At 42.0% G+C, this 12,416-nt stretch overlaps 1 protein-coding gene across 5 annotated transcripts in view; it reads right to left on the bottom strand.

Annotated features, from left to right (window-relative positions):
• Positions 1–12,416, bottom strand: part of NYAP2 (neuronal tyrosine-phosphorylated phosphoinositide-3-kinase adaptor 2) — a 153,400-nt gene that overhangs the window by 64,820 nt on the left and 76,164 nt on the right. For all 5 annotated transcript variants that reach the window (XM_083742091.1, XM_083742094.1, XM_083742093.1 and 2 more), the window contains exon 3: positions 7,127–7,425. In XM_083742091.1, coding sequence (XP_083598217.1) covers positions 7,127–7,425 — 299 coding nt within the window. The remainder of the gene's footprint in view (positions 1–7,126; positions 7,426–12,416) is intronic.

Genomic DNA, 12,416 nt, shown 5'->3' with positions numbered 1-12,416 from the left:
TTATACCTTGGATCTCGAATGCCTTGGTACTCAGACATTTTGGCTCCCAAATGCCTCAAAACCCAGAAGTGATTCTTCCGGTTTGCGAACGTTCTTTTGGAAGCCCAATGTCCGATGGGGCTTCCACAACTTCCAGTTGGCTGCAGGAGCTTCCTGTAGCCAATCAGAAGCCACACTTTGGTTTCCAAACATTTTGGAAATCAAACAGACTTCCGGAACTGATTCCATTCGACTTCCAAGGTACGACTTGTAATAATATATAAGAATTTTAATATAGTGGCATGCCATCTTGGGTGTGCCTGATTTTCTTTAGAAAATCTGGAGCGTATGTGTGTACAATATGATATGCAAAATGATACATATAATAACTCACAAAAGAGAATTGTGGGGGAGTTTTTTAATAGCAAAATCGGTAAAAAGTAACTTGGAGTGTGATTGGAATTGGGAGTAAATCAAGGAGCGTGATTGGAATTCAGAAAAAAAATCTGTGTTGTCCAATACTTCCATTCTCCTCCTTTCCCTTCCTCTCTGCTGCAGTTGCCTGCACAGCCTGAAAAGCAGCTTCAGAGAGCTAGAGGGCCCTCTGGAGAACATTTGGGGGTCACACAGAGGAAGGAGGGGAAACAGACAACCTTGTGCTCTGGATACAACTATGTGTGGATAAACTCAACACTGAGATTTTCAGAAAATTCCATCCCTACAAATGACTCATTTGTACTACTGCTTTTTGGTTAGTTGTGGTTTGAGATGTATCATGGCTATATGCCTGCAATTTAAAAACACAGCCTAACATGATAAAGGGTAAACGCTGTTATTCTGCCCTTAATCTGAGAGCTCCAGACTGCCTCATCTTCTGCACAAAACCAGGGACTCAGCTAGACTGGCAAAGAAAAAGCAATTTATATGTGTTGTATGTGCAATATAACATTGTGCCATCAGATGGTGATGTGGAGTCTTGTTTTCCTCTACCTGTTTTCCCTGTTTAAATTTACAACGCTTCAAACTGAAATGCTTCTTTGAGGTGTCTAGATCTGGCCCAGCTCTCTGCTTCTTTGCTTATACCAAACTGAATTAGTTAACCTTTCCCATAATGAAGTATCCATCCACAGAGTGTTCTTGGCAAATTACAAAATGACTGATTACTCTCTCCACTTAGGGTCCTTTGCCTCTGGACTTTACACTTTAGCACCATATTTTTCATCAGAGCTGTGTAACTGAACAACCTTGAACAACCACAAGAAAATAATAAAAAATCATCAAAAAGGACACTGCGGCTACGAGTTTTGTTTTCAACCAGATGGTTTGGAAATAAGTTGTTTTACGCCTTTCTTTAAAAACCCAGAGGTTTCTTTCTTTTTGTTGAGGTGGAACCCACATGTAGGGAAACTGTAAAGAGCTTAGTAGTTAGATTTTAGATTTCTTTGAGAGTTTGTTTCAGAGAGAGAGAAAATATCAGTACTTTCTGATCAAAATGTTTTCACAAAATATGGTTTGTAACTGGAAAAATATTAACATTATTTACAGTTAAATACTTCATTTCCTTCCATCCCCAATAATTGATGGGAATTGTTTGTATTTCTTGGTAAACCCAAAAAGCTATTTTGGAAACAGGACAATAGATGAAGCCTACTGAAATTGGGTAGGCACAGAGCTGGTGCCAGCCTCTTTGCTGTCTGTGATAAAGAGGGTGCCCCCTTTCAGTTCCACATAGAGAAGTCAGCTGGGCTGACAACTGAATCTCGGGGCAGTCCTCCAATACTTCACTACCACTTCGTGTCCCCCAGCATCTGCCACCTGAGGCAGTTTCTTCACTCTGGTTGCACCAGCCATGCAGGGTCAAAATGTAGAAAGAGTAGATCTGCAAAGCAGAAGTGTTTATAATCACAGGGCTGATTTTGAATCTTGGACCTGAATCCCCAAGTCAGTTCTCCAACAGATTTGGGTATTCTGATGCTCCTCAGTTTCCTCTGGGCCAGCAGGGGCTACCCCCCCCTCAAAAAAATGTCCAAAAAGTATGGAGGCGAAACGTGGAGTCGACCACAGCCTGGCCCCAACAACCGGTTTCTCCTCCACCTCCTCCTCTTCCTCTTCCTTGGTGGTGGGGGTGATGGAAGTCCCACGGCTGCCATGTTCGGCTCTGCCCCGTCTCCTCCCAATGTCCTGATGGTAAGTGTGTGGTGTCAGGTGTTACACGTATGGCATCAGGACATTGCATGCACAATGATGGCCCCCCACAATCGGCCTTGCAAGCTGGTGTCTCTGCTCTGTGCTGACCTCCTTACCATGGTGTGGCGTTCATAAGGAGCCCCCGGTCATCTCACGGACTATTGACCCATACACCTCTAATCTGCTGCCACCAACCAGGTCCTTCCCGGTAAATCACTTAGTCAGGTTATCAAGTTAATAAAGAAGAGTGTAGTTTATTGCAGACACAAACAAACTTTAACTGCATTCCAAACGTTGTTACTCTTTACCTTCTTAGTCTTAGTTTATCCTGTCTCTATCTCTTCTACTTCCCCTCACACAAGAACCAACTACACTGTCTCTGTATTTCCAACTGCCTGCCAACTGCTTTTCCAACTGCCTTTCCCAACCAACCAACCCACTAAAACCAACCAACTAAGCACCCCCAAACCTCGGGTTAAGCCCTTTTATAAACAGGTAGGCTCCACCTCCAGCTTTCCTATTGGTCTACATTTTAACCCTTTCTTTTTCCCCTATACAAACATTTTCAAATGAACGGGCAAACGCTACACATGGGAATACATATGCCATACGAACAAGATCAAAAATGGCAGATGCTGTTACTTTGACCAAAGAGAACTATGCAAAGTTTAAAATCTGCAAAGAATTGCCCCATAAGCAAATCTGCAGTGGCATTACGTGAGAAAGTATCCAATGAATCAAAAAAGTATTAAGAGGAAAGCAATATGTATTTGCAGTCTCCCTGGAGATTAATCTGTGCATCCACAGATCAGCTGTAATTAAACTGATATCACTATGTACTCTCACTGTTACCAATCAAGTGACAGGATTTCAAAATGAAAATTAGCAAGCCGCTAAAGATTACTTGTGAAAAACAGGATTTTTTCCTGTAGGGACAGAGTGTCAATATTCTCATGATAGCCATTTTTAATATAAAAAGTCCTCCTGCTGTTATCTCCCTAATTTGTTTATCAATGGGTTGTCTCATCACCACCTTATGCAGTTTGGAAAAGGAAAGAAAAACATTAACAGGACATGCAGTTTTGTTGAAGGGTACCAGCAAAGCACATTTTAGTTCACATTTGATCATTTCAGGCCTGAGACCCGAGGGCCTTCACTGAAGTTTCTCTTGATTGCATGCAGGAATGGGGAATAAACTCAATTCAATTTGCATTTAAAGGTGAACCTGCCAAATCCACATTTTTTTAAAAAATGATCTGTGAACGAAAACATGATCATCCTTTGAAAAATCAAACTTTTCTGAATTTCGCAATGCAGTTTTCCAGCTGAGCAAAGTGTACAATGATGCATGGATCAAGGCAAAGTATGCGTACAAATGCCTAAGTCAGTGACAACAATGTACATAATGCATTGTATAAGGAAAGTTGTCTGCAAAACTGTGCATTTTTTGTCAAAACTTCATGCGTTTATTATGAGAAATTTGAATAATTTTTATAAGCATAAAGAAACGCGGAGAACTGAATTTAAGATTGTAAAAATGAGAAACTGAGTTAACCCATTAACTGGCAGATTTGTTTTCCCCTCATTGTGTGAAGAACATTTGCATGGACAAAGTAGGATCCTATGGGAGATTATGGCACTATCCTAAGGTGAGGTAGTGGAGCTGGAATATGGGAGAATTCAGCTCCACTGAGCACACCTAGCAGTTTTGCAGTGAGCTGCGCTCTCCAGTCTGAGCATCTTACCCACAGTATTTAAAGGAGTATATCCCATGGATACTTCACAGAGGTTGTGCTTCACCCTGGTTAGGAAGCTTGAATGGCAGTGACCTAGAGGCACTGTATCCCACATTTGGAGACATTGGTGTTATCCTTCTCACCCATCACAGCTTTTGTATGAACCTAACTCCCTTAAGCTCCACAAATACAGGTTTGCCACTGCAGAGTTGATGGAGGACATGGGGTTAGGCAAAGGTCAAATAGCTTTGGATGTCATTTTGATGTCAAACAGCAAATATCTGCCTGCCAAACATTCCCTGCATGTCCACAACTGGATGGAAATAAATATTTGGCGAATAGTGAAAAAGAACGTTGAAGGAATTTCTGGAAATAATAATAATAAGTGAAGAAAATAATAATTGGGAGGGAGAGAGGGAGTTAATGAGTGAATAGTGTGGTCCAGAACCCATATATATATATATACCAATCTGCATAAATGAGCAAAGATTACACACAGAGCAGAGGATGTTTAAAGTGAGTTTTTATCCCCTTATCAGCACAATTAAGCACACAATCCGCAGACAGGTTAGCGTATCTTGACTACGAGTGCTTGCAATCAGTTTCTCAGCACAACATAATTCCCAAGCTGCTAAGTACGTGTCATATATTTTAACACCCAACAGACAATGCTTTGCAGTGTTTGCGACTTCCTTGAATGTTAATGTGTCTATAGGTCTCAAAGGATGTGATTCCTGTACAGCTTCAGTTAATGCAGTATGAAGTGTTTGTGTTAAATGTTGGCTTTTAAGGAAATCAAAATACAAAATGGATAAAAGACAATGATATGTAACAGAAAGTACAATCTCTGTGATTGCAATGTGTGCTGTTGAAATCCTGAATGAAACCTCTAACATGCCTGAAGTTGTTTCTTCAATGATGACTCCAGGATCTAGTATTCAACTTGCTATTGATATGTAGATCAAAACGCACTAAATTCCACAATGTTCTTAGTTAGCAGCACAAATAAATGTAAGGCATTTGCTTAATCAGAGTCAAGTGCTTCCTTTACTTATTCTGGCACCTCAGAAAACAACTGAATTTTTTTCTTTAATGATCAATAGCAGGTATAATGAAGTGGAAACTCAACAAAAATAATCAGGGCCAAAAATATGGGCTGTCTGCAAAATGCAGTACCCTATTTCTATTATAAAGATGGGAATGGCAGCTGTGAAACAAGGTTAAAATATTAGCCAGTTCAGAGTACTGTCCTTATTCTAGTTTGCATTTGTGATGATATCACATAGCTGAATGAAAATCTGACACAACCCAACTTCCACTATGCCTATTGCTAGGAAATAAACTGCTGATGAGCAAGAAGAATATTGGGTTCTACTAAATCTTAAGTCCTTCAAACACTAGTTGGTCATAAGCAGGATGGGAACACCCCCCCCCCCCAAAGAAAAACCTGACAGCTTCAACTCTTTTCTGATCTAACTCATATTTTTCTGCTGTGGCAAGAGTGCACTATGGGTGTTTGGCATCCTGGATGGGTTTGTAGCAGTGATTTGATAGGAAATGGTGTTGCTTTGGTGTGTGGGGGGTAGTGGCAGCAATTACTGGTATAGTAATTGCCTCTCCTAAAAGGTAAATGCCCTCAATAAGTCAACCACTTTGAGAGATTATAGTGCAGGAGAAACACTTTTGTCTGAGAGAGAATTATAGAGCAGCAAGAGGTACCTTTTCCACGCAGGGAGCTCACTTGAGATTGCACAAAGAGTAAAAATTGCCAAGAAAATGTTCAGCCTAAGCCCCATTGAAACAAAACGCAGTTGATCGAGAGTTGTGCTCTTGTTCAAATCCCATCCATGTTGATGAGCTGCCCAGAGGAGGAGATGTGACTGGCCAATTGTGCCATAACAAAAATAGTGTACATGTGGAAGCATTGTTAAAAGCCTACATGGGTCTTTATCTGTTCCAAGTGAAAGACACAACGGCATCTATTGGATCAGAATCCAGTAAGCACAAATCATTTTTTTTCTACTGTTTTGAATGCAAATGGTCCTTATCTTTTCCTATATCACCTTGCACTTCCTCCAAGTAGCCCTTCACATTTTATCCTAACAGCCCCCTGTGGTAGGCTAGGTTGACAGATAGTGATGGGCCCAAAGTGACCCACTAACACTACATGATGATGAGGGATTTTTGAACCAGTAGTCTCCATACCTTAGTTCATAATGGCACCATACCCTACTCTTGCTGGGTGGCTGTTGCAACCCCTCACAGATAGCACTCCATTCACAAGGTGCAAGGAGTCACATCCCAGTGGCCAACCTTCTAAAATTTCCTGCCCAGCTGCATTGCAAGGCAGGATAGCTCACCAAAACAAAAGTTAAACTGCTGAATCATGGGCAGCCAATGAGTGGAGCCTGCTCCACCGACTATGAATAAATAATAATAATAATAATAATAATAATAATAATAATAATAATACATTATTATTATTTATACCCCGCTCATCTGGCTGGGTTTCCCCATCCATACTGGGCGGCTCCCAACAGAATATTAAAAACACAATAGAACATCATCAAACATTAAAAACTTCCCTAAATAGGGCTGCCTTCAGATGTCTTCTAAAAGTCAAATAGTTGTTTATTTCCTTGACATCTGATGGGAGGGCGTTCCACAGGGCGGGCGCCACTACTGAGAAGGCCCTCTGCCTGGTTCCCTGTAGCTTCACTTCTCACAGGGAGGGAACCGGCAGAAGGCCCTTGGAGCTGGACCTCAGTGTCTGGGCTGAACGATTGGGGTGAAGATGCTCCTTCAGGTATACTGGGTATTTATACAATATACATCTCCTATCAAGATACCCCAGAAGCCATTTGGAACAGAGTTTGGTGTTAGCAAAGCGATGCAAGCATAAGCCATTTACACAATTAGAAAACGGAAGTAATATTTCAATTTATTTATTCTGTGTGTTTATTTTAGGATAGTTCTTAATCACTGTCAGTAAAGTCAATGAGTACTGAACTAAGTGCAAACTCAGATTTGCATTTAGAAACCTGTTTTACATTCAGAAATTTAAACTTAATGTTCAGTTATAACAGGAGAATTTAGCTTTGGCTGGGAATGGATGAGGAATACAAACACCCTAGTGCAGAACCTCCTCAGAGTTTGAGGAATACACTATTAACAAGTGACTATTTAATAGTACCTTCAAAAGTAAACAGAAGCTAAGCATTTACCTTCAGTTCGGTCTGGTAGCTTTCCACCCTTACTTGTTCCAGCATTTACAGTTTCAGAGGATGTGCTTAGTTTGGTATTGGGATCTCGTTTCGGTTTCGGTGGGGGTTGTTTTCGGGAGCAGCTACTGCTTTCATCATCGGTACCTCCAACAGAATGAAGCGACTGGGATCTCACGGAAAAGCCACTCGAACAAGGATGAGGCAGTCTGTCCTGAGGGGCGGGCATTGTCATAAATCCCATGCGGAAATGCTTGCCAATGTAGCTTCCTTCATTTCCTCTCACCACTTCACCTCCTAAGCTGTAAGGAAAGTAAAACACACATGCATATATATGAAGCTGATAAAGCCATTTGGATGCCTAACAAAATAATAATAATAATTCTGCTGTTAAGCAATTTACCCCTTAATTACAGAAAATGCTTTGAACTTATTTGAATACAACCCTATAACACACACACACACACACACACACACACACTGCAACTAGTTATACTTTAGTTAAAATACAAAGTTCTTACACATGGCATAGATTCAGATTTATTTTGTTATTGCCCATTGCCCATGCACCCACCCGGCCTAAACACCCATGAAATACGGTAGATTTTCCAGCTTTACTCACAATAAAAATTTGCTCTCACCACACCAATTTGTTTTATTGATAAGAAATACATTGGAAAGAAAAGAGAAAATAGAAGTCCGAACAGTGCTGGGTTTCTAACGTAGAACCCCACGAATTGATGATATGTTCATGGACATTCAGAAATCATAAAACAATGCAGCTACATAAGAACATGGATCATTCCTAAAATATAATATTGATTGTGCTTGAATTTTGCTGCCACACTTGCCAATGTCTCCTGCCACACCAGTGTGCGCCACACCATTTGAGAACCACTGAATTCTAGACTGATTCTAGATGCATTTGGATCCAGGGCCGTCTTACCCATAGGCACTAGGGGTGTGGGGCACCCGGGTGTCAGGCTCTCAGGAGCGCCAGGCCAAGAGTCTGGGGCCTGAGAGTTGAGCCCACCTGTTGGTCAGAGCGCTGCAGTGGGCTCTTCTGCTGCAGGTAGCTCTGTGTCACAAGTCTGGGGGTGGCTAAGGCAGCGAGATGCTGAGGCGGCTGGACGGCTCCGCCCCACTGCGTGCCTGGGACTGGGCAACCTGGGGGGGGGGTGTTGCCAGGCGGATCTTTGCACCCCAGCACCGCATATGCTTACAACAGCCCTGTTTGGATCCCACACTTTCTGATGAGGTTATCCTGCCTTTCCCTCCCTAAACATGCCCCAGACAAATGAAGAAGGATGTGGTGATTGTGATCTTGCTGTAATCCCCGCCCACAACATTATCAGGAAAGTTCTGGGACTGCTTAAATCTGTGTTCAAATGGACATTGTGGTGTAATGCAGAATCAATCTACAATGAGCTTTTATTTTCCGAATGAAACCAGTTTCTCAAAAAGTGCTTTTCAGGGGCATGCAAAATATGCATTAGATCTTGACTGTATGTACAAGTACTCAGCCTCCATCGATTTGAAAATAAAATTCTGTGTGCATGCAGCCTTAGTTAATGAATTAAAAAGAGATCTAGTTCTCTCGAATATGACAAACTGCCATCACTAGAGAGCACTAGTGTCCAAATACACAAACCAGTACATGTTTATTACACCAAACCATTTCTAGATCATAGTTGGTGCCACTTCCCCAGGGATGTCAATCCCAAAAAGATCAAAAGCAGCATTCATTAAATGCTCCTTTACAGTCTGAAACTTAAAAAAAAATAATCTATGACTAATTTGAAGATTAATTATGCCTCAGTTAATCTTTCTAAAAATTGTTCTGCAAATAAAGTGTGGTCCCAAACTTCTATATAGCAAAAAAAGCTATTTATGTCACTTTTTTTTTTTAAAAAAAAAGGAGTGCCATTGAAATATATAGAGGATGTTCTACACGGGAAGATGTTCTACTCTGTAGGATTTCAGCTAATCTATTTGAAACTCAGGTGTTTTGAGACTGTTGCAATTAAGGGACATAAAACTGATTGCGTGTTGAGTTCCACAGTGCCACCCCCCAAATAATTTCACACTTCACACATCAATTTTTGTTTAAGGTTTTTGGCATAATTTTGGCCACAACTTTATTCAAAATACAAAAAATTGTGAGTGGTTGCTTAGGCATTGGTTATGACTATCTGTCCTGGCCCTCAAGGACAGAGCTGGCCCTTCCGGACTCCACCGGAAGCCAGCGTGGGAAACAAGTATTGGGTGAGAAAGCGAAGCTGGGAAACAGACCCTCACTTCTCACCCTCACGTCCGGCTCCACGGACAAGGACGAAAAGAATGGCAAGCCCCTGGATTCCTTTAACGGAATTCCCTTTCCGCATCATTTGGAGGGATAGGCACTTACCCCTCCAAGCACCAATTAACCAATGCCTAGCCGCCAACCTTACAAGTTGTGACGATTTGCTACGTAGTAGGCAAAAACCAAATGGCACCAGCCATTCAGCCAGATGGCAAAATTCCTACCAGGCCCCCGCTCCAAGGCGAACGACCCCATGACAGGCATAGCAAGGTCAAGCGATCAAAAATTAAATAAACCACCCTATTAAAGGGAGGGTGGGCGGGTGATCCGATGCAAAACGGCCAAGAGGAAGTCCCCACGTCTGGCCCCTCTATTTAAAGCTTCTGACCCCTCCTCCGAATTGGTAACAATCAAAATTCCCCAGCAACCCAATTAACCCCTTAAAGGCTAGGGTTGCTGATCAATTTGCCTAGTCATGGCAGGGCGGCCTGTTTCCCAACCGCAACACGTGCTCTCTGTTAGGGAGAACACGCTTTTTGAATGTCTACATTCTGCACAGTTGCATCTGCTCTCTGCATATGGCACATTGATTTGGTGCATTGATGTAGGGCTAGTGAAAAAATTATTATTATTATTATTATTATTATTATTATTTAATTTATTACCTGCCCTTCACCAGCAGGTCCCAGGGCAGGTTAAAACAATTTAAAATTCAATATTCAAAACTGTTTTATATTTAAAAAAATCACAGGAATAATCAAAATCTCAGGGTTTATTTAAAATGGATTTGGATATATTGCACCTCACTAAATTTTTACTGCTTCTATTTTTATCTGGCATCTAGTAAATCCCACACTATTACCTACAGATTATCACCAAAAGTCAAACACGAGCCCCCCAAAGTTCCCTGTGCTTTGCTTTTTTGTCACAGCCTTCGCTTTGCCCTGCCCAGTGATGTAAAGAGTTCATTTGATCTTCCAGATTGTAAATAGCAGGGCTGACTGGCCAGAGCCTGCTTTGTAGCAAGAGGAGGAAAGTGAGATTTATGTGGCACTTTCCTGTAAAGGAAAATGAAGACAGCGAGTAGAAATGATTGCGTTGATGATCTCATTCCATTACTTTTGACAGAAAGGAGACTGTGCTCTTACTGTTCAGATGATAAGCTCGAGCTCATTTCAAAATTATATTATACGAGTTGCCAAAAAAAAAAAAAAATGTGGCGTGGCTTATTAATATATATGGAAATGCATATTTGGATTATTCCCCTGAGAGCTTTTCATTTGGGCTTGGTCAGGTTCAAACTGCTTTTATGACAAGGAAAAATGATCAGCTGAAGTATAGCATGGGAAAGGTTACTTTAAAAAAAGGAGGTGAGGAAAAACATTTGTCAGGAAAGAAAAGTAAGAGGACAGTTTTCAGACCACTTACCCCAGAGTAATCTTACTGAACGTTACTATTGAACACATGCTTTGAGGTGTTGCATTCTTATATCTTCATGATGATAAGCATTATGGTTTGATGAATTAGGCCATGGGTAGGCAAACTAAGGCCCGGGGGCTGGATCTGGCCCAATCGCCTTCTCAATTGGACCCGCGGACAGTCTGGGAATCAGCGTGTTTTTACATGAGTAGAATGTGTCCTTTTATTTAAAATGCATCTCTGGGTTATTTGTGGGGCCTGCCTGGTGTTTTTACATGAGTAGAATGTGTGCTTTTATTTGTGGGGCATAGGAATTCATTCTTCCCCCCACAAAAAAAATATAATCTGGCCCCACACAAGGTCTGAGGGACAGTGGACCGTCCTCCTGCTGAAAAAGTTTGCTGACACCTGATTAGTGTGATATTCAACATTAGTAATAATCAGAGTAGACCTAGTGAAACTGATGTGTTTAGGCTGAGTAAACTCTGCATATGACTAATGCTGGATTCCAACCTATGTTTGGCGCTGCTGGAATTCTGCCATCCTAAATAACTTATTGGATTGAACTACCCATGCTACAAAGGTATTCAATCATGGATCCCCAGATGGTCTCTCAGCTTCACTCACCTCACAGAGTGTTTGTTGTGGGGGAGGAAGGGAAAGGAGAATGTTAGCCACTTTGAGACTCCTTAAAAAGGTAAAGGAACCCCTGACCATTAGTCCAGTAGTGACCGACTCTGGGGTTGCAGAACTCATCTCGCTTTATTGGCCGAGGGAGCTGGCGTACAGCTTCCGGGTCATGTGGCCAGCATGATTAAGCTGCTTCTGGTGAACCAGAGCAGCGCATGGAAACGCCATTTACCTTCCCACCTGAGCGGTACCTATTTATCTACTTGCACTTTGATGTGCTTTCAAACTGCTAGGTTGGCAGGAGCAGGGACCGAGCAACAGGAGCTCACCCCATCATGGGGATTCAAACCGCTGACCTTCTGATCGGCATGTCCTAAGCTCTGTGGTTTAACCCACAGTGCCACCCGTGTCCCTTGAGACTACTTAGGGTAGTTATAAAGTGGGGTATCAAATCCAAACTCTTCTTCTATAACTCCCGGCATCCATGACCATTGACAGCTGGCTGGAAGTTGTAGCCCAATACCATCTGGGAACCCCAGGTGGTCTTTTGGTTTTGACTGGCCCTGATATCAGAACTATATAGCTGAGAGTGGTCCCCCTAGCAACAAGGAACTTTCCACATCTGACCTACGAAGCCTTAAGTGGCTTAGGACCGAAATATCTCATGGTTGCCACTTCCCACACGACCCAACCCGGATCCTACATTGATCATCTGAGGTTCTGTGTGACCCTTCTGAGGGAGGTGCAGAGTGGGACAACACAAGAATGGGACTTTTCAGTGGTGGCTCCTTGGTTATGGGACAGGAGAGCACGACCAATGCCATCAGTATTCCATTTGCCGGGCAAAAACAATTTCTTTTCTGCCAGGCCTTTGGCCTTTATTTGGAGGGTTTTGATATTCATGGCCTTCTTTAGTGCCTTTATAAATATGCTTTTTGCACT

Source organism: Podarcis gaigeae, assembly GCF_964106915.1.
Source record: "Podarcis gaigeae genome assembly, chromosome: 5".
NCBI classification, from domain to species: Eukaryota; Metazoa; Chordata; class Lepidosauria; order Squamata; family Lacertidae; genus Podarcis; species Podarcis gaigeae.
The sequence above is the reverse complement of the archived record's forward strand: the minus strand, read 5'-3'. Positions and strand labels throughout refer to the sequence as shown.